At 54.3% G+C, this 26,135-nt stretch overlaps 8 protein-coding genes across 8 annotated transcripts; 5 read left to right on the forward strand and 3 right to left on the reverse strand.

The window, feature by feature from the left end:
* Positions 1-723: 723 nt before the first annotated feature.
* P152DRAFT_67182 (uncharacterized protein) lies at positions 724-3,707 on the forward strand. Its single transcript, XM_033683156.1, has 3 exons — positions 724-1,287; positions 1,342-3,374; positions 3,435-3,707. The coding sequence occupies exons 1-3, from the start codon at positions 970-972 to the stop codon at positions 3,529-3,531; spliced, it is 2,448 nt and encodes an 815-aa protein (XP_033532887.1). The 5' UTR covers positions 724-969; the 3' UTR covers positions 3,532-3,707.
* A 4,076-nt stretch (positions 3,708-7,783) lies between these two features.
* P152DRAFT_399641 (uncharacterized protein) lies at positions 7,784-11,708 on the forward strand (the record flags this gene model as incomplete). Its single annotated transcript, XM_033676528.1, has 3 exons — positions 7,784-8,896; positions 8,951-10,471; positions 10,527-11,708. The coding sequence occupies 3 exons, from the start codon at positions 7,784-7,786 to the stop codon at positions 11,706-11,708; spliced, it is 3,816 nt and encodes a 1,271-aa protein (XP_033532888.1).
* Positions 11,709-12,282: 574 nt separating this feature from the next.
* P152DRAFT_399391 (serine hydroxymethyltransferas-like protein) lies at positions 12,283-13,868 on the forward strand (the record flags this gene model as incomplete). The annotated part of the gene is made up of 4 exons (XM_033676511.1): positions 12,283-12,318; positions 12,375-12,425; positions 12,485-12,849; positions 12,902-13,868. The coding sequence occupies 4 exons, from the start codon at positions 12,283-12,285 to the stop codon at positions 13,866-13,868; spliced, it is 1,419 nt and encodes a 472-aa protein (XP_033532889.1).
* A 567-nt stretch (positions 13,869-14,435) lies between these two features.
* P152DRAFT_483153 (uncharacterized protein) lies at positions 14,436-15,011 on the reverse strand (the record flags this gene model as incomplete). Its single annotated transcript, XM_033681927.1, has 1 exon — positions 14,436-15,011. One exon carries the CDS (start codon positions 15,009-15,011, stop codon positions 14,436-14,438), a length of 576 nt encoding a protein of 191 aa, XP_033532890.1.
* Positions 15,012-15,135: 124 nt separating this feature from the next.
* Positions 15,136-17,388, forward strand: P152DRAFT_459661 (2,3-bisphosphoglycerate-independent phosphoglycerate mutase). Its single transcript, XM_033679731.1, has 6 exons — positions 15,136-15,451; positions 15,527-15,759; positions 15,811-15,942; positions 15,995-16,367; positions 16,419-17,001; positions 17,051-17,388. Exons 1-6 carry the CDS (start codon positions 15,421-15,423, stop codon positions 17,259-17,261), a joined length of 1,563 nt encoding a protein of 520 aa, XP_033532891.1. The 5' UTR covers positions 15,136-15,420; the 3' UTR covers positions 17,262-17,388.
* Positions 17,389-17,739: 351 nt separating this feature from the next.
* P152DRAFT_399533 (ATP-dependent DNA helicase) lies at positions 17,740-20,549 on the reverse strand (the record flags this gene model as incomplete). The annotated part of the gene is made up of 2 exons (XM_033676521.1): positions 17,740-18,921; positions 18,972-20,549. 2 exons carry the CDS (start codon positions 20,547-20,549, stop codon positions 17,740-17,742), a joined length of 2,760 nt encoding a protein of 919 aa, XP_033532892.1.
* Positions 20,550-23,152: 2,603 nt separating this feature from the next.
* Positions 23,153-25,301, reverse strand: P152DRAFT_508203 (3-ketosteroid dehydrogenase; the record flags this gene model as incomplete). The annotated part of the gene is made up of 2 exons (XM_033682574.1): positions 23,153-24,903; positions 25,208-25,301. The coding sequence occupies 2 exons, from the start codon at positions 25,299-25,301 to the stop codon at positions 23,249-23,251; spliced, it is 1,749 nt and encodes a 582-aa protein (XP_033532893.1). The 3' UTR covers positions 23,153-23,248.
* Positions 25,302-25,512: 211 nt separating this feature from the next.
* On the forward strand, positions 25,513-26,081 carry P152DRAFT_489623 (uncharacterized protein; the record flags this gene model as incomplete). The annotated part of the gene is made up of 2 exons (XM_033682141.1): positions 25,513-25,690; positions 25,781-26,081. 2 exons carry the CDS (start codon positions 25,513-25,515, stop codon positions 26,071-26,073), a joined length of 471 nt encoding a protein of 156 aa, XP_033532894.1. The 3' UTR covers positions 26,074-26,081.
* Positions 26,082-26,135: the final 54 nt, after the last annotated feature.

Genomic DNA, 26,135 nt, shown 5'->3' on the forward strand with positions numbered 1-26,135 from the left:
ACTGTTTCACATGAGCAGTGAGCACCGACATGCACAGCATATCTGGCGGCATATGGGATACATCATACATGCTGAAATCTACTGATTAGAACACGCCTTGTTGATCAATCAGAAAGAGTCAAAAAGATATGTCCAGTACGGGTAATACCTTCATTAAAGCATGTGCATCCGCCTATATCATTCCAACTGCACTCACATACCTAGGCAATCAAACAAGATCGGACCTGATTAATGATTGCTTACTTTGCTCAGCCGGCAGGCTTTCCAGCCTGCTTTTAAGATCGGCACTAGTGCTAGGTAACTCCATTAATACATATCGATAACTATCCAAGGCCGATACGCATTTAGATTTTCAAACTTTACCCGGCGGCCCAACAAAGCACTTACGCACCACCCGCATCGGACTATTTCCACTTCCCCATGTCCTGTTCGGCCGTGTTCGTGTTGCGGTGTTGCCACCAGATAATCTCAGATAATCCTAGATTTCCTTCCTGGCCATTCTCACCTCCGGTGTATTACCTATGCTCCTTTTGCGGGTCAGCGAGCCGCTCAATCGCTGTCGATATCTGCCCTTGAATCTTGATACCGTCCACATCACATCATTTCCTAATTCCTGTTTCTTCCTCTCATGCCTCTCCACTCCTGCCCTTCGTTAGGACCTAAGCTATTGCCATAGACCTTGTCCATTCGTTTCCACTTCGTCCCCGCCACCTTCGTCATAGGATCATTAGTGCTACCAGAAGCTTGTATTTCCTGGCGCCTGCAAAGCCTGCAATCAACCTGCGGCTCGCGATTGCTACGCTGTGGACAGAATAACGTCTGTGCCAAGGCGAGAGCCAGTTCCCTCGTTTACCTTTAGAAGATTGATAATATCGCGATTTCAACAACACCATCGACGCGACGCCAGACGACACCCGGTTAACACATCCCGATCGCTGCCTTGCCAGCCCGGGGAGCACCTTCTCCATCATGCCTTCAATCCTCAAATCCGTCCGCGATCTGCGGAGGAGATCTCGAGCCAACCTGAACCGCTCCACCACCTCTTTGAACGAATACGACACTCCCGACAATTCCTCAGGTAATTCTTCCAACGACTCTTCGAACACGCCCCGCCCTGCTGCCGCTGGAGACCTACATCAATCCTCTTCCTCAAGTCTGAGCTTAATGACGACTCCTACATCTGCAACGCCGAGTGAATCGGGTAGCATCACAATTCGACCAAACGACGACTCAATTCCTCCCCTTCCTTCGAAGCCAACACTCTCCTCGAATCGGAATAGCGTGATTGTGAGTTCTCCGGGATACAGACATATTAGACATATAGACGTTAACATCATATAGGGTTCTGTCGCTGGTGGTCCTCCTCCGGGAGAGAGAATGGCCGCAGCGAGTGGGCCTTTCGCGCCCAGAATCAGCTCACCCCGACCTGGCGAGCAGGTTTACCAGAAGGTGCTCCTCATCAATGGACAGATTGGCCAGAACCCAAACGAACTATCCGCGAGACCCCAAGGAGGACAACTGAAAGTTACACATCACCAGGATTCGTTTCCTGCAACACAATGGAAGGTGCAGGACTCCCAGTTCAAGGCACTGGTCCATCTCACACCGGGACCAAACAAGATCACTCTCCTCTTTGAGCCTACCCGTCATTCTCATGGCTCGCACCCTTCTCTAGGTTCTAGCCGAACAACAAAAGGGCACGAATCTTGGTTCATGATCTACTACGTTCCTCCGGAATCCCCTCCTCTACAGCTGGTGATGCTCCTGGGAAGCGATTCTCCGGGAACGTACGATGCCATTCCAGCGCGAGTGTCGGGCGAAGGCAATAATCTGGATGTTGCAATTCGCAAATACCGGATGGCGGCATACATGTGGCAAGCATTTACGGCCGAGCAGATGCACCGGCATGGATTTGGACGGCGAACATTCCAATTCGAGGAGAGTTGGCTACACAGCAGCCTTTCCCTGCAGGAATACGAGACGGGCGTCATGCGCAGCCAGGCTACGGTGCATGTCATTCGTGTGGACAAAACCGTTGCAGAGCTCCGTGATCTGGAATATGCACAGCAGTATGCCAAGGCGACCAAGAAGTCAGAGCTGTTTAACATTGCAGCCGATGCGGTTCGGGAATATTTTCGCCCTCGAAACGGCCAGAAGATCTACGTGTCGTGCATGTACCTCGATTCTCACTGGGATCCGCAGGTCAAGACGATCCGCGCCCATGCGGCTCTCGGAGGATGTTCTGGGGATGTCAACCTCGCCATCTTCGGCTCGCATTGTCTGCAAAGTTACCCGTCCTCGATCGAAGAAGTCCCGAATGCGCTCGTGGACTGCACGCGAACCGATACCGCTCATGTCGCCAACGACGCAGGGGAAGCAGGCAGCAGCTGGGAAGCGGCGAATATTGGCATCGGCGCTCACATGCACGAGGTCGGTCACCTCTTCGGTTGCCCGCATCAGGAGTCCGGCGTCATGCAGCGCGACTATACCCGACTTCATCGGACATTCCTAACCCGCGAAGCCTTCTCGACCCGCACCAAGCAGCAGGGCATGTACATCTGCAAACCATCTGATGAGTGCGGATGGCACCGTCTTGACGCCCTTCGATTCCGATATCATCCAAGCTTCCGGCTTCCGAAAGACCCTCCCATGGCGAATGCCGATTCCGGGATTCAAACGTTCTGTATCAAAGAAGGCGAGGCGCTCATTATGGCAACCTCAGGCATTTGTTTCATCGAGATCCGGACCGAGAGCGACGACATCTGCCATCATTGGTTGGATTTTACGGACGTGCAGAGAACCGACTACCTTCCCAAATCCTACCACCTTACGGATGACGCACTCCGCAAATTGCTCCCCTCCCGCAGGCGCAAGTCGAAACTCAAAGTGTCCATCCACTCCATTGCGCTGAACGAGCACACCATCGACTGGGATAACTTTGCTTCCAAGAGCTCTCGTGTTGAACTGATGAAGGGCAGTCCGACGAAGAGCAATCTTCTCAGCAACCTCACGCGCCACGCAACATCGCACGGCTTCCGCGGCAGCAAGCTCGGCCACTCGCAGCTCCCCGATTCCGAGGCCGGGGAGATCGTCTTCAACTCGGTGATCCCCCCCAATCGGTTCATGACGTCGATCAAGATCTACCACGGCAACTCCGTCGATGGCATCGAGTTCTGCTACGAGGATTCCACGAGCCAGCTGCTCGGAAAGCGCGGCGGCAAGCCCGGTGGTTCGGAGTTCAAGTTCGATACTCGGTCCGCCGAGCAGCTCTTCGGGTTCTATGTGAGGGCGGGCGCGTGGATCGACGGGATCCAGATCCTCGCCACGTCGGGCCGAAAGAGTGAGATCTTTGGGAACGCGACTGGTGGGAGTGGGTATGTTTACGAATCGTCCTGCCGAGACTCATATCGCTATGATGCTAACAACTTGTACAGGCATCGACTCGTCCCCCCTGCCAACTTTCAGATCTCTGGCGTCTATGGCTCCTGTGGGGCTTGGATGGATGGGTTCGGTGTAATCATCTCCCATTAAGACCACTCGCCCTGCGTTTCTGCCGACATTCTTTTGTGAAGCTCCTCGTACACCCAGTGTGCTCTTTCTCAGCCGAGACGTCCCGAGCCTCTGAATTAAGGACCCCGCTTCTTCGAACCAAGCTGTTTCCGCTCGGATCCCAATACCATCGACCATCGAACCGCCCTTTCATACCGGCCGTTGTTCCTACCTGTTGTTGCGAGTCGAAATACCCTCCAACCCTATACATTATTCCCTCCCGCCATCACCAATCCCTTCGGTTCTGAGCGGCTCACCTTTGATTTTTATCGGTCTTCAGACATCCCGGCGTTCCGCATCAATAGACAGCTTAAAACGGGGTTTTACGGTACATATGAAAGCCGTAACCAGCGAGCGGCTTTCTCTTCGCGCGAGCGGCATACAACTTTCATCGGCGTTTCGTTTCGTTCCGTTTCGTTCCATTCCGCTTCGTTTCGTTCCGCTTCGTTTCGTTCCGCTTCGTTTCGTTTTTCGGATCCGCGGGGTTTTCGCGGTGTCAACATTCGTCCTCGCTTCGTTTCTATTCGAATGGGAGCATGGTGGGCGCAACTTCTCGCATCACCTTGGGTCTTAGCTTGGCGAGTCACTTCTTGTTGCCCGTCCCTGTTCTATCTTCGCGGAAAAAGGATGGGACTACTGTATGGGCATGGAATTGAATCGGTTTTCGAGCGTGGCAGCGCTTCGATAATGGTAGGGTATGGCAGCTAGGAATCGGCAATAATAAGGGGTACGGCGTGGAAATATCTGAACCGGTTATGGATGAAGGCTGCTACAGGGAAATCAATTCAATCGTCGGACATGGGATGGAGCATTGCATGTGTGTTCCAGTAATGATTATACATAATATCGATATACCGCCCGGGAGAGTGGTGATGATGGAGATGGACCAAATACAAACTACGTCCAATGAGTGGCGTACTTATGGTTGAATTTCTTGCAATGCTTCAAGTAACGGGGAGTTCTGTCAGAACGGCACGTAAGAAGTAGTGAGACGACAGTAGATTGCTCTATGACGATTGATGTCGGATCCATGAGGGAATATACAAACGAACTGATAAAACGATCCACGTGGATCATAGGAAAAGGCCCTATGATGCGTTTGGATCAATCCTCCACTTCAAACAATTGCTCTCCAAAATCCCCCCTGATTCTTGTTCTCCCCGTTCGTGTCGCATCCATCCGTCACAACCCGTAACTGCTGACTGAATTTGGATCCTAAGGCGCGGGCATATGTATCTTAAGGCCTACGGAAGTCGTATGCCATAAAGCCCAGCTAGTCGACATAGTTTTGCATCGTGCCTGGCTTGAACCCTCTCAAATACCAATAGTCAGGGGCCAGCGTAGGGCTTAGACAAAAACGACCGGCGAATGCGGCGAATAGGAACCTACCAGTGACACGGTTGGTCATGACAGAAACCATCTCGAGAAACGAAGGTATCCGTATTGCAACTGAACTTCATCGCTCTCGCTAGTATTCGTCGCACGGGAAAGGTCTGGAAGAAAGATTATTGCAAACAAGGGACCTACTCAAAATAGACAATGTATTGGATATTTGGCCTGTAGAGAACATTTCAGGACTATTCTATGAAATTGAGGTTATCCTGCAGAGTCCGACGAGCGGGAGAGATTCACAGCCACTAGGGTATACCAGAAACAGTGTTCAAACTGTTCCCAGAACCGGGAAGATGTGATGAACCGAACGCATGCCCAGGCTGTTGGTAGCGGAGTGCTTGTCCACGATCCTGATGTCCAGGGGGAGCGAACCAGGTCGTCAGTTGAAGATCGATATCGGCAAGAGCCTAAAGGTGAATCGCACGTATGGAGGTCCCCGCGACCCAAACCAGACTCATTTGGGTAGTTGAATGGAAGGCTTGGAAGGCTGATAAAACGAAAGAAGCACACGACTTGCATGGACAGAGGGGTAGACAGGAGGATGAGAAAACGCGATGAGGCACTGGACGAAAATATCAAGGGGGTACGACGGTACGAGATCTCGACTCTAAGAGACTCTAGACATTTTGTAGTGCTAGCGACAACTAGATCAAGGATCGAATACCGTGTCGTTCCCAAACTACCGCAGGGCCATTTTGCGTAGATGTGCCCTATCGTTGAGTTCGCCACAAAGGCATCTGACCGCTCTGATGTCGTTGGTCTGAGCCGTTAAAAAGGGGCGCAAGGATACTACCTCACGTTGCCTCTAGATCCCGATGATAATACGTGATGGCCAACGGTGAAGCTATAGTGAGCCAGGTGTATCGATTCGCGGGCCGACCAGCGATAACCACACTCTGGTTCTCACTTCATTCAGGTTACTGCGGTGGACACCCTTTCCAACCTGAGCAAGAGGCAATTTGGCAGGACCCGGAGACGCGAGCGCGGGTGGTGAACGAAGTGCGGGCGACGGGCTGGCGGTCGAATATCGAGCGGCCGCCGAACAAGAGACAATCCGCCCGGGTGGCCGACGTCGATGTCTGACGAGATGGAAACTGAGGCGCAGCGACGATATCTGATGGGCGAGATCGAGTTGGGTGAACTGTAGGGTGTGGCATCGATTCCCGGGGACGGACTTCTCTCAGCTGCAATTCATGCGAGGGGTATACCCAATCCCTGGGGGCGCGCCGACGAAAATGCAGCAAGACATTGATAAGAATAATAGGTTCATGGACGAAGTCTTGAACCCACTGAGCCTCTGCATCCAAGATCCGTCGGGAAGCAAGGCACCGATGGGGAAGAGAGATTGAAGGGATGTAGAGGCCAACATTGTGGCGCTGTGCCGTACATACTACGTAGCAAGGGCTTTCTGATGCTGGGATCGACTCAGGTCAACCAGAAGGATATGACAGTTGTTATACTCATATTTCGTGAATCTTTCCTTGAGTCCTGAGTCCTGGTGTCCATTTAGATATTCCTTAATGTATTCCTTAAGGTAAGGAAGTTGTCTGGTGGCTGGTGCTGGTAATGCGGAGGTACCGTACCGTCCTACGCAGTAATTTATACTTACCCGGTATAATACCAAGACCCCTGAAAACGCGCTTCCCTGGTACGGTGCCGAGGACGCCATCCCTGTGGTCTATTTACTGTCTTAGACTGAAGGAGAGGACGTCGGACTTCATGTAACTTTCTCCTGCAGCGTACATGTAGTACACCATTCGAATCTCTTTTGTGTGCTGACAGCAGGTAAATATTGTCTCGTCCCCCACCGACCCTTCGAAACCTTCCTTGGGTTTCAGATCTGCTATCGTTTCTTACTTTTGACGACTGCTGGCGGACGATGATCGCAACTGGCAAACTTGCATCCCGAACTGGTCCACGAGACACCCAAACAATCGAACTCAACACATAGACCGACCAGCAACCACCCGCGTCGAGCATGGCTACGGCCACTGCCAGGGCGCAAGGAGTAGGCGATTCTTTGGGAGATTGGGATAGCCACTTGGAAGATGATGCGCACGCGTTGGAAGGTGATGCGCATGCCATAGAAGAAGACCAAATCGAAGCATCTGGGACCAAGGGACATGCGCGGAACTCTTCACATCGGTCGGCATTGTCGCAGTCGGCGAATGCACCGGCAGAGGATCTTGCGAAATCAGACCCCGACTTCGACTTCTCAGAACTGGAACTCCCTCCCCTACCTACCACCTCCGATGAAGACTTGCAGCATGTTGAAGACAGTATCCTTGACCCGAAGTCGGGCGGAAGTGAGGTGGATATGAGCGCGACAGTCGAGCGCGACATGAAGAGACAGCTAATGGATATTGAATCAAGCTTCTTGCCAGACCCTGCACCCCCGGCGGAAGACGAAGTGGAAGGACCAGGCAAGGATGACACCTATCTCTTTGGAATGGCAACAGAGCCGGAAATGCCATCAAGTGCTGCCGATGACACGGCTGGCGATGATATCATGCAAGAACTGCGTGAGGAAACCGGCGGTTTAGATGAGGGCGATACTCGCCCTACCGCGCTAGGAGAAGAAGAAACGTCAACATTGGATCTGAGTCAATTGACTTCTTCACCAGCTGCCGCTGCTGCGAAACGATCACACTCGCGCGGACCCTTTGCGACAGATTCATATGACAATCGAAGACCGCCCACCTCACACCCGCGACAAACACAATCTCCTTCACATGACAACGATCCTTCAGGGGACCCGGACAATGGAAGCTCGCGCATTCTTGCCGACACAACGAACGCCTCGAATCCGCAAATCATTCAGACAGCACCGACACCAGCGAAAATGTCCTCGACAGATTCACTTACAGCCTCCCGTCCTTCCTTCTTCCGCTCGCGCCAAGATTCTCAACGCTCCTCTACATCCTCTATTGCCCACTCCGACCTCTCTGGCGATGCCCCCAGCGAGGCAACACTCAGTGCCGACTATGCCTTACAATCCGGCGGTGCAGTGTCTTCCAGCAGCGCAATCCGCCCAACCGATCTGTCTCGCCATCCCAGCATGGGCAGTGTAGTGTCTGGGATCTCCAGCGTCAGCGGATACAGCGATTCGCCTGGTCCTGGAGGGTTCCACCGCAACATCAGCGGCCTAAGCGCACTTTCTGAACTATCTAGTGCACGTGATGGCGTCCTTGAGCCGCTGGACGAAGAGCGGGAGACATCTAGGTCGCCGTCTGCCACACCCCCTTTGACACCACGACCTGGCACTGCGGTGAATGATGGTGCCGGGATCACAGACACGGTCATTGCGCAACATGTCAGCAACATCACGGTCCCTGAAACAGTGGCCCGCGAATTCCGTGAGCGGCATGCACGAGAAGACCCACCGCGTCCTGGGACCTCTGGCAAGATGAGCACGACTAGCGGAGGTACGGGGCTTCGACACACTCTAACCCTCAAGGAGCAGAACTCCAAGATCGACAAGTTGTCCAAAGAGAACTTCGACCTGAAGTTGAAAATCCATTTTCTCGATCAAGCGCTCCAGCGACGAAGCGACGAAGGCGTGCGGGAGCTGGTGCAGGAAAATGTCAAGCTGCATACCGACCTTACGAACGAGAAGAAGGAGAGTCTGGCGCAGCGGAAACGGGCGAGAGAAGCTGAGCGACGCGCGAGGAACCTGGAGGATGAGGTTAGAGAGTTAAAGGCGGCGGTGAAGGCAGCGAATCAAGGAAAGGAGGACCGGAAGGCCGAGGAAAGTACCGAGACGGCCATTCTGGAGGACGAGATCACGTACCTCAGAGAATGTTTGGAGCATTCGGAGATCACGACAGAGAAGTTGAGGGAAGATGTTATGGCGAAGGAAGTGGAGAAGAGGAGGATGGCGGACTATATCAAGAACGTACAAGCTGCGGATGCTGCTGGAAGAGAGCGCGACGGCAAGGGGGTGGAAGAAGCCATGGTAATTTACTCCAGTTCGTTGATAAGGATAGCATATGCTGACTCTATATTACAGGAGATGTGGAAAGACCTTCTGGAAGCCGAGACCGCCCGCCGCGAACAAGCAGATGAGGACACCCAGAAGCTCCGCGACGAACTGCGCCGTTTGAGGGCCGACACCCAAAACACGACCAACAACCACAACGTTCGCACCACCTACAACATCCGCAACCACAAGCACGTCTCCACCACTTCCAACCACCCCTCCGAACCGGTCGACGGCGAAACCCTCGTACCCAACGGCCAAGACTTTAATGGCTCCGTCGCCACCTCATCGACTCTCGTCGAGAAACTCCAGCACGAAAACGCCGAACTGCGCCGTGACCTCGGCGCCCAAACCTCCATGCTCACCTCGCGCAACCGCGAACGCGAACGCCTGCAAGCCGAGATTGAAGATCTCAAGCTCGCCGCCCGTCGCGTGACCGACGGGTCCGCCATCCACGGCGGCCGCAGCGTGGCCGGCGACAGCATCTTCGAGCGATCCGTGTCTCGCGCCGGCAACGCGATGCACGGGGCCGGGCACGAGCGATCCGGCGCGGGGATGCCACGATCCGCGAGCCGAGCCAGCGGCGCGACGCGGCTGACGGAGGTGAGCGATAACGAGCGGGAGCGCGAGGAGTGGGAGCGGAAGCTGTCGCACGCGCGCGACGACGCGGCGAAGACGAAGATGCTGAACCAGGAGCTGGAGAGGGAGCTCAATGCGCATCTGGACTTCCTGTCGCAGGCGGAGCGGGACAACGCGGCGCTGCTGCAGGAGAAGGAGGAGTTGAGTGAGGATGTGCAGGCGCTGTCGGTGGAGCGGGATGAGTTGCTGACGGCGTTAGAGGCAAAAGAGGGGGAGTGCGAGGCGTTGCGGGACGAGGCGGTGCAGACGATCGATCGTCTGGAGGAGGATCTCGATCACAAGGAGCAGGAGGCACAGAGGGTGTTGCAGGAGCTGGAGGGCAGGAACGAAGATTTTGCCGGGCTCGAGCGCGAGATGAAGAATGTTACCGAGTCGCTCATTCAGCTAGAGGACGATCGAGCAGCCGCGCGAAGGAGGATCCAGAGCCTTGAGGCAGAGGTCGAAGAGGCGAATCGCGAGCTAGAGACGCTCGATAAACGACTACGGGAGGTCAATGGAAAGAATGAGCGGCTGGAAGTCCAGATTGAGTCGAATCAAGGCGAGATCAGCTTCCTTCGGGAAGAGCAAGAGGGTGACAAGATCAAGATTGGCGAGTTGGAGGCTGCCATTACTGCTGCGCACGCAAACATCGTGGAAGAGAAAGACCGCTTCCGAGAGCTTGAAGAGCGCCTGCGCGAAGAGAGAAAGCAAAGGGAGATCCTTGATAGCCAGGAGAAACAGGAGGTGCAGAAGGTCTTAAGCGACTTGAATTCCCAACTTGCGAAGAGCAAGGAGGAAGTGAGGAAGCTTAGAAAGAGCCTCAGTACCAAGGAAGTTGAGGCCAGCACCTGGAAGGAAAAGCTGGAGGAGCTAGAGCGCAATTTACGAGAAGCTCTAGGCGACTTGGACGGTACCAGGACGAGTTTGCTTCAGGTTTGTTTTTCACCATTTCTTTCCATGCAGTGTACCTCTAACGCCGAACTTACAGGACGTACACAACCTTCAAATCGATCTCGAAACGGCCGTCGCCGAGCTAGACAAAGCTCGCAGCGATCTCGCAGAAAAAGAACGGCTTCTTCGCAACCGAGATGTGCTCCTCGAAAGCACTGGGTTGGAAGGCAGAAGGCTGGCTGATCTACTGGAGAAGGAGAGGCAGGCGAGAAGACAGGATCGCCAGCACTTCGAACAAGTCCAGAGAAGTCAGGCGACTATGTCTCGTACCATGCATGCCCACGAGACGCGGATGCTGGAGTTGGAGACTACCCGCAGCCAAGATAAGAAGCGGATCAACACTCTGGAGAAGCAGCTTCACGATCAGCTCCTCGACCGGAACAACTTGTTGCTCGCTTTATGGAACCGCCTCTCCACCCTCTGTGGGACAGACTGGGCACAGAAATACAGCCTCATCGACGGGCAAGCCCTACCTTCTGTCGAGCAGATCAACCGGAACCTCCCGGGGTTCAACAAAAATATCATCCTCGCGGTCAAGACCGTCGAAGGCATCGTCGGCGGCTTCCGCCAACGCATCCGCACCATCGAGAAAGACCTCTGGCGCGACTACCAAACCCTCGAACACACCCTCGATGTCCGCGTCAAGCGACTCGACCAACTCGAACGGACTATCCAAGTCCAAACCGCCACCACGCGCCAGACTCGCACCGGGTCCCGAGGCAGCACGCAAAGCGAGCACGCCGAGATCTTCAAGCTCAAAGGCGAGAACAAGCAGCTGCGCGCGGACCTGCAGTTCCAAAAAGAGCAGGCGCAGCAGCACAACTCCTACGCGCCACGGTCGCCGCCGTCGCGCGACACGTCCCGCGCCAGCATGGCGAACACGCTCCTCCGCGCACATTCTGCCAACGCCGCGGACGCGCTGTCATTCGACCCGACCAGCACAGTACCGGGCCATTCGCGGCAGGGGTCCGGGGGGCAGGCGTACTCAGTCAACTCGGCGTTGCAGCCGTCGGAGCAGCGGTGGATTCATCGGTTGAAGGAGCTGGAGCGGCGGCTGAAGGGGGAGCGGGAGGCGCGGTTGTTGGATCGGAGTGGGGCGCGGAAGCGGTTGGAGGAGGGAAAGGCGGAGAATGAGGAGTTGCGGAGCATGTTGGAGCGGGAGCGGGAGCGGAGGCAGTTTTTGGGGGAGGAGGAAGAGTTGGTGGAGGCAGAGTCTTGAGTCTTTAAGGTTGGATGGGTTGATTCGTTTCTTGGCGATGGAGTTGCGTTCACTGTCTTTCTACCCTGGGTGCTCCGATGACGACGGGTTCGGAGCATCGCATGTACTACTATTCAGATATATTGGGATACGGGCGTTGGCGGTCACTGGACTGACGGTTGACGTCGAAGGCTTGCCTGGCGGTCAGGCCTAATTGTTGGCTGTAGCGAATTACAAGCGCATTTGTCTCCTTCGGACCATGTTTAATTGAACAAAACCAACAAACCCTCGATGAACGACTCTGGACTCCGGTTGGCTCGTACGGAATATCAAATGATAATCCGAGAATCCGATGCGCGACGGACGCCGACTTCGCACGACAGCGTGACAGGGATGACCCGCAAAGCGAATTTTTTCGAAATGGCGGGGGGCTTGTGTCCTGGTGTCATACAAAAGGTTTCCATAAGCCCTCCCCATCCTTCTGTAGAGTCCATCATTGCCCAATCCGCAGCTACATTTTCGATATACAGAATCGATTGGCAAGGTTGAGAATCACACATCTTCAATTAAAAAGGAAGATCTCGAGAACATCGCAATGTCTACTTACGTGCTCTCAAAGTCCCATCAGGAGGTAAGAGACGTTTGAGAGGTACCATTCATGAAAGGACATTGCTAACGTTGATGAAGCTGATGGAGAAGTCGCTCGTCGACTTGGATCCTGATGTTGCTGAGATTATGGTCAGTATCTTCTGGAGCTCCCAATGCGCCCGGGAAAATTTCGCTAACCCATTCCACAGAGGAAGGAGATCAAGCGCCAGCGAGAGTCCATCCTCCTCATCGCCTCCGAGAACGTCACCTCCCGCGCCGTCTACGATGCCCTTGGTTCGCCCATGTCGAACAAGTACTCCGAGGGCTACCCCGGCGCTCGGTACTATGGTGGCAACGAGCACATCGATGAGATCGAACTGCTGTGCCAGGCTCGCGCTCTCAAGGCCTTTGGCGTCGAGTCAGACAAGTGGGGAGTCAACGTTCAGTCTCTGTCCGGCAGCCCTGCCAACTTGCAGGTCTACCAGGCCATCATGAGGCCGCATGATCGGTTGATGGGCTTGGATCTGCCGCATGGTGGGCATTTGAGCCACGGCTACCAAACCCCTCAGCGGAAGTGCGTTCTCTCTTCTACTTTATTATCTCTTCGGCTAGCTTACAAGGCTTAGGATCTCCGCTGTCTCCACCTACTTCGAAACTTTCCCCTACCGCGTCAACCCTGAGACGGGCATCATCGACTATGATCGCCTGGAGGAGAACGCGCTTATGTACCGCCCTAAGGTCCTCGTCGCGGGTACTTCCGCGTACTGCCGCACCATCGACTGGAAGCGCATGAGGGAAATCGCCGACAAGGTCGGCTGCTACCTGGTGGTTGACATGGCCCACATCTCCGGCCTGATCGCCGCCGGCGTCCACGACTCCCCCTTCCCGTACGCTGACATCGTCACCACCACGACCCACAAGTCGCTCCGTGGCCCCCGCGGCGCCATGATCTTCTTCCGCAAGGGTGTCCGCAGCACCGACAAGTCCGGCAAGCAGATCATGTACGACCTGGAGGGCCCGATCAACTTCTCCGTCTTCCCCGGCCACCAGGGCGGTCCGCATAACCACACCATCACGGCGCTCGCCGTCGCCCTGAAGCAGGCGGCCACCCCAGAGTTCCGCCAATACCAGGAGCAGGTCGTCAAGAACGCCAAGGCCCTCGAACACGAGTTCAAGAGACTCGGCTACGTCCTCGTCACCGACGGTACGGACAACCACATGGTTCTCCTGGACCTCAAGCCCGTCCATCTCGACGGCGCGGGCGCGCGCGTCGAGGCCGTCCTCGACCAGGTCAACATCGCCTGCAACAAGAACACCACCCCCGGCGACAAGTCCGCCATCACACCCATGGGGCTCCGCATCGGCGCGCCCGCCATGTCCAGCCGCGGCATGGGAGAGGCGGACTTCGTTCGCATCGCCGGGTATATCGATACCTGCATCAAGCTGGCGCAGAAGGTGCAGGCCGAGCTACCAAAGGGGCAGAACAAGCTGAAGGATTTCAAGGAGAAGGTGGCGAGCGGTGAGGTACCGGAGCTGGCGCAGCTGAAGACAGAGATCGCAGGGTGGGCCGGATCGTTCCCGCTGCCAGTGTAAGTCTGTCTCTTCTCGACTCTCCCGCGATGCGTGGCCGATACGAGGGATCGGACGGAGTTCTTAGTTTGGGGGGAGTTTCAGCATTTCTAGTCTAGTCGACACGGGGCTTTGGATCATTTCAACGGATCCAAGGCGCGTTTGGCCGGTCTCAAAAAGCATTCAACATCGTTGGAGGCAACTCCACTTCATGCACAGGAGAAAGTCCGGTTTTTGCCAGTGGAAAGAACCGGAGTTTTGGAACGGGTTAATGGGTATATGAGATACTAGTGTCAACCACGATATGATATTTACGGATGACGCCGTAACTGCTTAACCAGCTAATCAGATAGCAAATAACTGGAAGCGTAATGCTCAACAGCTTCTGATGACAGCGTCTGTAAACCTCCAGCCAGTTCTCTGTGATCGCACCATCATGGTTGCGCATCCACCAGGACTTGACGCGTTGACTATGCTTTCCTCTCCGAATGTATCTCATACGCATATCTTCTTCAGGACTCGAGGGTTTCTCCTCTTCATGATCCAAGTGTTCCATGTGTTCCGTGTATTCCATCATCCTCTTCCCAATCCTCACACTCCTTCCCTCACCTCCACCGACGTAACCACCACCCCTTCCATCCCGTCCTCCGCTCCAGTCTCCCCTACCCCCGCTAACGCCTTCCGCCTCAACTCCTCCAACACCCCTCTCAGATCCCTCACCCGCGCCTCTAACTCCCCAATCTCCCCCTCCTGCTCCTCCACGCTCCGCTCCACGTCCGGCAACGCCCTTACAGCCGCCCGCGCCCGCTGCAGCCGCACCTTCAACTCCGATGTCGCGGCCGCCAACTGATGGATCTCCAACGTCTCTCCCGCGGACGCGTCGGCGGTGGGCTGTGACCCTGTGGTTTGTGATGTCGCGTGTTGGGTTTGGCTTTGCGTGGCTAGCTGGGTTTGTGGGGTTGGGGCGGTCGTGGATGTGGCTGGCGCGGTTGTCGAGGGGTCTTTTGGGGGAGCGAGGCCGGAGGGGGTGGGGAGGATGCGGGCGAGGAGGGTGTGAAGAGATGGGATGATGTCGAAGAGGGCGGGATTGGGGAGGGAGGAGATGGGGTCGGGGGTGGATGGGTTGGGGGGGATGGAGAGGGGGGAGTCTTGGTGAGAGGTCGTCATGTTGGAGGATGCGCCTCGTTGTGAGAGGCCAGTGGCTCAATGGAAAATGAGTACGGAGTATGATAAATTGGATTAGTCTCGTGTGGAGGAAAGGCTCAGTTGATGCTGATGTTTACTTTTTTCGTGGCTGGACAACCTGTAAAAATGACGTGGGGTTGATAGTTGTTGAGTCGGTGGTGGACGGTGGTGGGGTGTCACCGTGTCAATGGTGCAGATATCTTTCGTCAATTGATGAGAGAGAAGCAATCTCAATCCCCGATTCTGTCCGATTGAGCGGAATTTCCAAGGTATTCTTCTGCTGTCAACCCGGTGGATTTCCGATTTCGTGTCAAAATCATTGGTCGTCTTGACATTTTTTCGTCATCAAGTCATACAGAAGCTTCATCTGCTGCGCAAGCTTACCTCAACAATGGCTAAAGTTGATCAGAAAGCGGTTTTGAGTACGTTCAAGGATCCAATTGCTCGATATCCACCTCCGTATGTCGAAGGAACTTAGTGGCTGATTTCACTCTTAGTCGTCATCGATGGCTGGGGCGTACCCGTCGAATCCTCCCCTCCGGAGGGCGATGCGATTGCTGCCGCCGAAACCCCATATATGGACGATTTCGCCAAAGACGGCTCCAAAACCGCGCAAGGATATACTACGTTGGAGGCGTCTTCGAATGCTGTTGGTCTTCCGGAAGGTCTTATGGGCAACAGCGAGGTCGGCCATCTGAACATTGGCGCAGGACGAGTGGTGTGGCAGGATGTGCGTACGCGATATATGGATGCGTATTGAGCAGCAACTGACACTTCTCAGGTCGTTCGAATTGATATGACCATCAAGAAGGGCTTGATGAACAAGGTCGATAACATCGTCAAGTCGTTCCAGCGTGCCAAGGATGGCAATGGTAGACTACATCTTCTTGGTCTGGTCTCGGATGGCGGAGTGGTATGCACCGGTCCTCGATATACGAACTGAACATGAGATTGACAGGGAACAGCACTCGCACATCAACCACCTCATCGCATTGCTTAAGGTAGCCAAAGAGATTGGCATTCCTAAAGTGTTCATCCACTTCTTCGGGGATGGCCGTGACACTGACCCCAAGTCCGGCGCTGGGCACATGAAGGACTTGATCGCGAAGACCAAAGAGATCGGCCTTGGTGATATCGCGACTGTCGTTGGCCGCTACTACGTCATGGACCGTGACAAGCGATGGGACCGCGTGGAAGTTGGTATGAAGGGCATCGTTGTTGGCGAAGGAGAGCCGTCCGACGATCCTCTGAAGACGATTCAGGATCGATATGCCAAGGGTGAGACGGATGAGTTCTTGACGCCCATCATTGTTGGTGGGGCTGAGCGAAGAGTGCAAGGCAAGTAACTATGATCAAGATCTGGCATGACTGTTACTGATCCTCATTCAGATGACGATACTCTCTTCTTCTTCAACTACCGCTCCGACCGCGTTCGTGAAGTCACGCAACTCCTCGGCGACTTCGACCGCTCGCCGAAGCCGGATTTCCCCTACCCCAAAAACACCCAAGTCACGACCATGACGCAGTACAACGTCCGCTACAGCTTCCCCGTGGCTTTCCCACCGCAGCGCATGGACAACGTCCTGGCCGAGTGGCTCGCCAAACAGAACCTCAAGCAGTGCCACGTCGCCGAAACGGAGAAGTACGCCCACGTCACCTTCTTCTTCAACGGAGGCGTCGAGAAGCAGTTCGACGCCGAGGAGCGCGAGATGATCCCCAGCCCGAAGGTCGCGACCTACGATAAGCAGCCGAAGATGAGCGCCATGGCCGTCGCAGAGAAGCTCTGCGAGCGGATCGCGGAGGGCAAGTTCGAGTTCCTGATGAACAACTTCGCGCCGCCGGATATGGTGGGCCATACCGGTGTGTACGAGGCCGCCATCGTGGCCTGCGCGGAGACGGACAAGGCGATTGGGAAGATTTACGACCAGTGCAAGAAGTCCGGATATGTCCTGTTCATCACCTCGGACCATGGGTAAGTTCTGCTGTATACTCTGTCCTGGATCCTCACTGACCTTTTGCAGTAACGCGGAGGAAATGATCAACGAGAAAGGCACGCCGAAGACGTCTCACACCACGAACGAGGTGCCCTTCGTCATGGCCAACGCTCCCGAAGGGTGGAGCTTGAAGAAAACCGACGGCGTACTAGGCGATGTTGCGCCGACCCTCTTGGAATGTATGGGACTGGACACGCCCGCCGAGATGGACGGACATAGCTTGCTTGTGAAACAATAGACGAGCCGTTTCGGATAGCTGGTGAGCGATGACTGCGCTGCAAGGGTGAAATAGACCGCGCGGTACCGATAAGTGAAAAGCAATTCATCTTATAGACATACATATGATTGGACGAGACAATGAAAGCTCAAGATCCATAGATTCGAGAAGTTTGCATCCCAGTGTCCTACCCCTTCTCTCGTTGTTCTAATGTTGACGAAGACCTCCGTTTCTCTCCGTCGCGCCGAAGAGCAACAGCACGTCTTTCCTGATGCCTCCATCTGGACATTCCCTGAAGGCTCAAGCGCGCGGGACAAAGTTCCGATCCAAATTTCTAACGTGCCAGCGCCATGATTAACCGTCATAGGCATAGAGGTTCCACAGTTAGATAAACGCCGCAGTGTGGCTAGCAATCAAAGTTAGGTGAACATCTGGTCGAATTAATCCAGCTATTTGACATTAATCATCAGTCCATCACGTCTCCCACGAGACGATGGTTCTACATCGGCATCGTATCTATTCTCGCCTTGGATCCTTGCGGCTCATTGGATCGCTTCCTTGAGCGCCCTTGTTTCCCCCCATCGGAATTTCTGTACCCCTTGCTCGTCTTCTTTCCCTTCCAGTTGCTCTTGCCTTTTGAACCCCTGCCCTTGGAAACGATTCGGGGTCGCGAGGTCACGCTGGATACTTTCCGTCCCTGCCCACGCGCGGCTCCTCCACCCCCGGTGAACTCGGCCTGCTTCTTTGGAAGCGGGCGAGATGGGCCGGCGGTTTCGGTGTGGAAGAAACGAGAAAGCGACGGCTCGACGGAATCGTTCGTCTCTGTGACGCTGGCTTCGTCATCGGTGTTTACGGGACGCAGATCGTCCAAGTCCATGTCTCCCCACTCTCCGGGGTCATAAGGATCATCGTGATCGTGAGGGTCATGAGAGTCATGAGAGTCATCCAGATCATCGGAGACGAGATCTATCACGTGCCGATGGTTCGGATCGAAGACCTCGTCATCCTCCCCAGCGGTATGCGGATCGCTCATGGCCTCTTCGTAGCTCCGTTTCGCGCGAGTAATCAAGGCCAGGAACCGCTCTCCAAACCGCTCGACCATTCGTGGTTCAATTCCGGGAATGCGAAGAAGGTCGTCCTGGGATCGGGGGAATCGGATCGCCATGTGTCGAAGCACGGTGTCCGAGAACGGAACCACACGCAAGTCTTTCTCGATCACCAGATTCCTACAGAGTTTTCCTGCCTCCTCAACGAACTCGTCCGCGTATAGGCGGTGGATGTCGTTGAGCCGGCCCATCTGGTCGTCTGCGGTGATCGGATCGCCCAAGCGAGGTTCGACTGCATACTCTTGTCTTCCGGCCACACGGATGGGCTCGAAACCGTCCGAATCTTGGTCCTCTTCGGTATCTTCATCGCCCACCACGAAAGAGTTCCGCGCGTAACCGTTGGGATGGAAGCTCATGTCGTCATCGGAGTCCTCCCTCTCCGCCGCTTTTGGTGCCTTGCGCTTTGGCTTCGGCCGAACGGGGGAAGAAACGTTGGTTGATGCTGGCACACCCCGTACTCCGGTAGCAAGGGACTTTGGTGCTGTGGCTTCGGACCCCTTGGGCATTGTCGAGACTTCAACGTCGAGAAGAACGCGTTGGTTGCCGCTGACGATATCGTGATACTTGGGGCCAGGCTGTGATACCGTAAGCACATGCACATATGTTAGAACGAATCTGTACGTACCTCTATGTACTGCAGCACAATTTTGCCCTTGCGAGGGATCTTGACCGTCTTTTGCTTGTCCTCAATGGCATCCATAATGCGAAGTCTCTGTACAAGCCGCTCTCCCACAGTTCGAACCAAGTCTTTACCCGCACCGAAGCCCTGGATCTGATCCCATCCGTTTGACTTGACCTTGGGGGTCGCTTTGCCTTGAAACACATCTAGACATTGCACCAATGTCAGGTTGTCTTCAGCGCCTCGACTGACTATCATCAACGCAGCTTTCGCATACTCAGTCAAGTCTCGCGATTCTCGCTTTGTTTTTCTTCGGCAATTGTCGCAAGACCTATTGCAGAGCTCTGCATGGAAAACCTCATCGAAATACCGCAACACATCGACGCGACGGCAGTCTATGATGTTTTCACAGTACTGTACCACTGCACGTAGTTTTTCAAGCTGAAGCTGCTTCTGTTCATAAGACCCAGAATCGCCGTCCTTGATCATCATTGCTAAAGTCGGCGCATCTTGATAACCGTAATAGAGATAGCAGCCTGACTTGCGATTGTCTCGTCCAGCGCGACCCGTCTCCTGGTAATAGCCTTCAAGACTCTTGGGAATGGAGTGATGGATGACAAATCGTACATCTGGTTTGTCTATGCCCATACCGAAGGCAATGGTCGCGACGATGACCTTGTACCGGCCCGATTGCCACGCCATTTGGACCCGTCTTCGGTCGGAACTGTCCATACCGGCATGGTAATGAGTCGCTGCGATGTTATACGGCCGCGATGCCAGGCTTTTCGCAAGGGATTCGCAATTCTTCCGGGACAGGCAGTACACTATCCCGCATTTGCCGGGGTATGTGACACAGATGAGTTCAGCAATGCTCTCCAGCGCTGCTGGGAGGGATGTCTTCTTCCGCACCTCGTACGACAGATTCGGCCGGTTGAAGCTCTGTCTGAACGTCTCGCAACTTTCCATTGACAAATGGATCTTTACGTCCGCCTCAACTTGCTTGGTAGCGGTGGCAGTGAGAGCCATTAATGGGACACCTGGAAAGTTTTCTCGAGTCTGGCCAAGCGACTTATAGTCCGGCCGAAAGTCATGACCCCATTGACTGACGCAGTGGGCCTCGTCAATGACAATCCGTGCAAGGCACTTCCGACTATGCATCGATTTCACTGTACTGATGAATCCCTGGTTGAGACTCACCATTTCCGGCGTGACATAAAGAATTTGAATATCCTTCGCCGGGTTCGGGCCTGACAAGGACGCATAGATCTGTCTCTTTTCATCTTTCGTTTTGTCGCTCGAGAGGAGATCCGCTTTGATTTTGCGTGCTTTCAGGTGCATGACCTGATCCTCCATTAAACTCAGAAGGGGCGAGACCACGAGGGTCACTCCTCGGGTAGCGCCGCTGGCGATGATTGCGGGTAATTGATAACACAGAGATTTTCCGCCTCCGGTGGGCATCAAGACGAACACATCTTTCCCAGCAAGGGTGGAATTGATTGCTTCCAGTTGATTCGGTCGAAACCCGGTAAGCCCGAATATTTCGAACATCGCATGTTTTACGTCCTCCGACCACGGATAGTTCATTCCCTGCAGGTCCTGGCGTTTAGAAGAACTCGGGGATTTGACCTTGGCTTTCCCTTTCGAACCTCTGTCGGTAGAAGGCGGTGGTTCAAGGCGATTCCCAGATGTATCACCAAACACCTCTCGGCCTCCTTGATACTCCCCTTCATTGGGTTGATAGCGACCGTCGTTGTCTAAGTTCGGAGCCCCTCCATCGAAAGCATTAAAGTATGACCCATCTCCGTCGTGTCTCATCGGGGGACTTGCCATATTACTTTGGAAGTTCGTGTTCCGGGCTGATGGAATGCGTTTTTCTTGTTCGAGTCTTTCGAAATTGAGGTCGTCATCGTCCCAATCCATATCCTCGTCCACTTCGGCTATTGGGGCCGAGTGACGTTGCTCTTGAGAGCCTCGTATAGCAAGCTCCATTGACTGTCCTCGATATTGGGTCTGGTCCACCCGTTCTGAGAATGACCTCTGAAATGTGGGTACTGGATTCGTAGGGACTGGGACTGGTGCTTGGGTGGATGCAACCACGACTTTCGATGGGGGAGTATCCGAGATTGGTACCTGGAGTCCTGCTTTTACCTGATCATACAACTCTGTTACATGGAGTAAATGGAGGATCTCGTTTTTCTGGGCGAGAATCGACGTCGTAACGCATTCATTCTCATCGAGCAATGAGAAGAACATGGACTTCTCTTGCCCTCGGTCCACAGCTTGCATGATGCTCGCCTTGAGTTCCGCTTTCTTGTGTAGACCCTCCGTAATTTCTTTCCGTAGGCGATTCAGCCTTGCCCACGGCGCTTTCTTCTGGTTAGCAACGTTCAATCGCTGCCGTAGCACGAGCGGGATTTCCGTGGCGGCTTCATTTCCCTCGAAGTGGCCCATTATTTCTAAACGAATAGCGTCTGTATTCGCAGAAGCTGCGGTGATAATCGGATCCAGCTTCTCCTGAGGCCATTTCAAGAACGCCTTGACGACACTACCGTCTATATCAGACATCGGGATCCGGTCCTGAGGAACATCGGACTGCGGGAGTGGGTGGGATGACCCTGGCTCTCGAAAGTATTGCGATAGGCTGGGTTGAGCATGCTGAACCTGGGACCTGATTACAGGACTTGTGGATGGAACCATTGCAGGGTTTGGCTCAGGTTCGCCACGCGATTGAAATCCGTCATCATTCTCCGGTGTTTGTTCCCGCCGCTTTCGTATCGGGGAGCCGCCCTCTACATCTGGCGTGTGTGGTCGAGGAGAACGACAACGGGCCTGAGTGTGTGGTATCCTCGACGACATATTTGGAAGGCGAAAGGCTGGTCCATTGCTCTGAAGGCGAGGTTTTTCACCCTGTTGGTTCTGAGGCTCCAAGTCGGACCGAGACCCCGAATAGCCCGAATCCTCCCCAGCATCGAGGAGGTCTTCAATCGGAGCAAATTTTTCATCAGAGCGCTTCACCAGCACCCTTGTGGAGGCCGGAATGAGATCTTGGGATGTGCGAGCCTTCTTCACGATCAAATCACTTCCGCTATCGCTCTTTCGCTTGTTTCCCGTTGACGGTCTCTTCGTCTCCGTATCCTTATCCCCAGTAAGATCGATCGACTGGATATCGGAAGAAAGGGTCTTGAACGGTGTGTTGTAGTTTGAACCGCCCAAGTCCGGGTATTTGACAGACTGTTCTGGGTTGCGAGGTGTGGGAGAAGGTTGTGCATGGGGTCTCTCCTCGGAGTGGCCCAGCGTATGTTGGACTAGCAGCTTCGGTTTCGGAGTCAAATTCGGGTCGTATCTCAATCTCGCCATTTCCTGTCCGGTCTCTTCGACAGCTTGATTCGCTGTTGGTCCGACGGGCTCGAGAATAGCATCCTCACCCTGGTTAACCGGTACCAAATTGGAGAGCGGTGTTCTAGAAGGCTCAAACGGAGCTCCTGATAAGACGGAAGCGGGTTCTTGGGAGTTGCTCGTCGACCCAGTCGTCGTCTCAGCAAGTGGCAAGTCGAGATGGCGGGGAGAGTAGGGCTTTGCTCGGAGTAACCAAGAGAGATGTTCTTGAAGGTTATTGCGAGACATCGACGCAAAGCATATTTAGACGATGTATCCGGGGGGGTTCCTCATCGTTGGCAATGTCTCTCTGGAGTTAGTTATCGTCATGGATGCCTTGAGAAATGCTCTGACTGTTGTGTAAAACAGCCTGGAGGAACTGAGGTCGCTCGGCCGTGGCGCGACACGAGGCGCGTCCAGGCGATGGGCCAATCAGCGACTCGGAACAGCTCGGTGTAACAACTAGTCCTATTATGGACTAGCTGATAACAGAAATATTGACCCCTGGGTCATGCGATGCATTTGCAAAACAGCAACATAAACCAATAAAGTCCATTAAATTCAGATTTAGTACAACAATACCTGTTTTACTAAGTCGATGCTGCTCCCAGTGGCTATTGGCCTCGAAGCTAATTGAAACACTGGGATAGGCATTAATATTAGTAAGCAGTCGTAATCGCCTTTCGCCCTTGTCGATCGACGATGATCATGGACGAAGTAATTATGCAATATTACGCAGTCTTAAAGTCAATCTGAATAAGGGGGTATTTTTCGTCTTATATACTGGTACCAAAACCAGTACTATCAACAAGATATCTTATCACCCACCGCTATGAACAGAGAATGCGTATTCCATGATCTAGATCCTAGATGACCAATTCCCTCCATATATCCAATAAACCTACGTATCACTTCTTCCTCACCATATCTTCCACCGCAACATATGCAAACGTCATCGCCGGCCCCAACGTGCTTCCCGCCCCCGCATACTCCCTTCCCATCACCGACGCCGAGCTATTCCCCACCGCGTACAGACCCTCAATCACACCCCCATCATCCCTCAACGCCCGCGCCCACTCGTCCGTCAACACCCCTCCCTTCGTCCCCAGATCGCCCGGGTGGATCTTCACCGCGCTGAACGGTCCCTTCTCGATGGTCCCAAGGTTCGGGTTCGGCTTCACAGCCGGATCGCCGAAAAACCGATTGTATGCGCTACCACCGCGCTCGTAGTCTTCGTCGACGCCGGCGACCGCCATGGTGTTGAAGTGCTTGACGGTATCGAGGAGGCCGGCGGCGTCGATGTCGAGTTTCTTCGCGAGGGATTCCAAGGTGTCCGCTTGCGTAACGAACCCGGACTCTAGGGTTTCCTCGGAGAGCTTCCCCGGAGATATTCCGGCGAGGATATAACGTTTCCGGAAGCGCGCGTCCACGATCATGTAGGCAGGGATAGCTGGGGTGGTACGGTTGCGCTCGTACATGTCATGGCAGAAGGTGGTGTATGATTGCGCTTCGTTGGTGAAGCGCCTCCCCCCTTTATCGACGATGATGGAGTAGGGGAGTGCGCGCTCGTATTGTGTCCAGTTGGACTGGCCGGTCATCGGGTTGACAATCACGGGGCCCCACCAGGAGTCGTCCATGAGTGCTGTCGCGGCTCCGATATCGATCGCGGCGGTGATGGCGTCGCCCATGTCGTTGTTGGGAGGCACTACGGTCCAGTCAGCGGTGATGGGGGCTTCTTGGTATTTCTGTCGCATCTTTGCGTTGCGGGCGAAGCCTCCCGCGGCGAGGATGACCCCTTTCTTTGCTTTGACGTGGACTAGGGCTCCGTCGTGCTCGACCGTGGCGCCGGTTACCTTGCCATTTTCAACGGTCAGCCTTTTCATGGGGGAGTCAGTCCAGATCGGTGTGTTTTTCTCCAGGTTTATATGCAAAAGCTGTCCGGCTAGGGTGCCTCCCATAGTTACAATAGCACGACCAAGCAGCTTGGAGCTTAGTCGCCGCCAACCGAAGATTTTCAGTGCCATCAGCATCCCCTCCAGAGAGCTTAACGCGCGAAACAACGTTTTAGCCTCAAACGTGTGCAAAGGCATGGTCGCCATCCTCGGGTTGGAACTCAGCTTCCCCTTCCAGGATCCCAGCTTATTCAAATCGAACCGATCCCCTTCGATACTTCTCCCACCCGCCATCCCGCCAGGCAAATTTGGATAATAGTCCGGATACCCCGTCGTCGGGACCCAACGAAAACCTTCTCCGGCCAAGAACCCGATCATCTTCGGGCCGTTCTCCAGAAACGCCAACTTCCGTTCTCGCGTGGACGCCGGCCCGGCATCGCCGATTAACGCCTCCATGTATTTCAGCGCTTCTTCGATGCTATCCTGCACACCTGGATGGAGACCTGAGTTCGGGATCCAGAGTCCGCCGCCGGAGTACCCGGTGGTACCGCCGATTCGGGAGGCTTTCTCGACGATGAGCGGGGAGAGTCCATGGTGCTTCGCGCGGAGAGCAGCGGTCATGGCGGCGCCGCCGGAGCCGATGATGAGGAGGTCGGTCTCGACATTCTTGCCTGCGGGAGGGGTCGCGACGGAGGCGAAGGGCCTTGGGTGGGATATCTCACTGGTTGGAGTGAGCCTTCCATGACCAATGGAACCAACGATAGACCAATGAGTGGTAGATGTCGGTATGTAACTTAAAGGATTATACCTCCTCCACCTGGTACTATTGAAGAAATGGGAGTACTAAAGGAGATAGACTCGAGAGGACAACATGAAGAAAGCACGAGTATTTAATACAGAATCTTGATACATCCGTGCCATAAATAATGATCTTGAACACCTACCCTTTCGCCCCCAACACCCGTACCCTCTTACATGTCGAAGCAGGCCTGATAGTATATAGGGTCCTCCCGAATTTATTTGAAGTCGCACAGCCAAGACAAGTGACGCGCCGAATCAATAAAGCCATGGTGACAAGAAAAGAATGTAGAGACTCCCAATAGCGAAACACAACTGACTCAAAGGAAAGAATAGCAGAACCGAAGGGAAAAGTCTAATCATGATCATCTAGAGACGCCACCACCTCTTAAGGGATTCCGCCCCTATGAATGAGATGAAGGAGCATACTCGGCAGGAGGAACGGTTGTGCCAGCGCATTGGTGAGGCCGTGAGGGGTACCTATGAAGCTTAGCATCGATTTGTGCTCACCTCCCTTACCTTGTTGTTTGTTGGTCCTGGCTGCTATTACACAGATGTCGAATATGCATAAATTCCCGTCGTCTCGGATGCGAGGTTCCAATGCCGGCCTACCCCCTGTTGGACTGGTGAAGTTCATTAATGTTATTGGTAGTGGAAAGGGTTGGCGATATGGTCAATGCATGAGACACATGTGATGAACTGATGACTGATAACAGCTGAACCAGGGTCTGTAACCACGATGCCGAACAGAACAGAACAGACCTGATGACGATGTGCGACAAGCAAAATCACGTGCAGCAGCACTAAACCAGCCACCTCCAGCCACCTCCTCCTTCCCCGGGCTCTGCTGTCCCGCGCTCTCTCACTGTACTGTTGCCAGGAATCCGGAACACCCAAGAGACCAACGAGCCAACGGGCAAACAAACGTCACCGTCACCTTCTACGTCAACCGCCCAACCTCTGCGGAGCGATCGTATATCGATCACTTTCAATCGTCTTATTTCTTGTTCTCTTCACTCTCCCTCCTCAGCAGGAAGAAGTAATTCCACTCGCTCACTTTACCACTTCCTACTACCTCCCCCCTCGTCATCGCCCTGCCAACCAC

The sequence above is a fragment of the Eremomyces bilateralis genome, assembly GCF_010015585.1.
Source record: "Eremomyces bilateralis CBS 781.70 unplaced genomic scaffold P152scaffold_14, whole genome shotgun sequence".
Lineage (NCBI taxonomy): Eukaryota > Fungi > Ascomycota > Dothideomycetes > Eremomycetales > Eremomycetaceae > Eremomyces > Eremomyces bilateralis.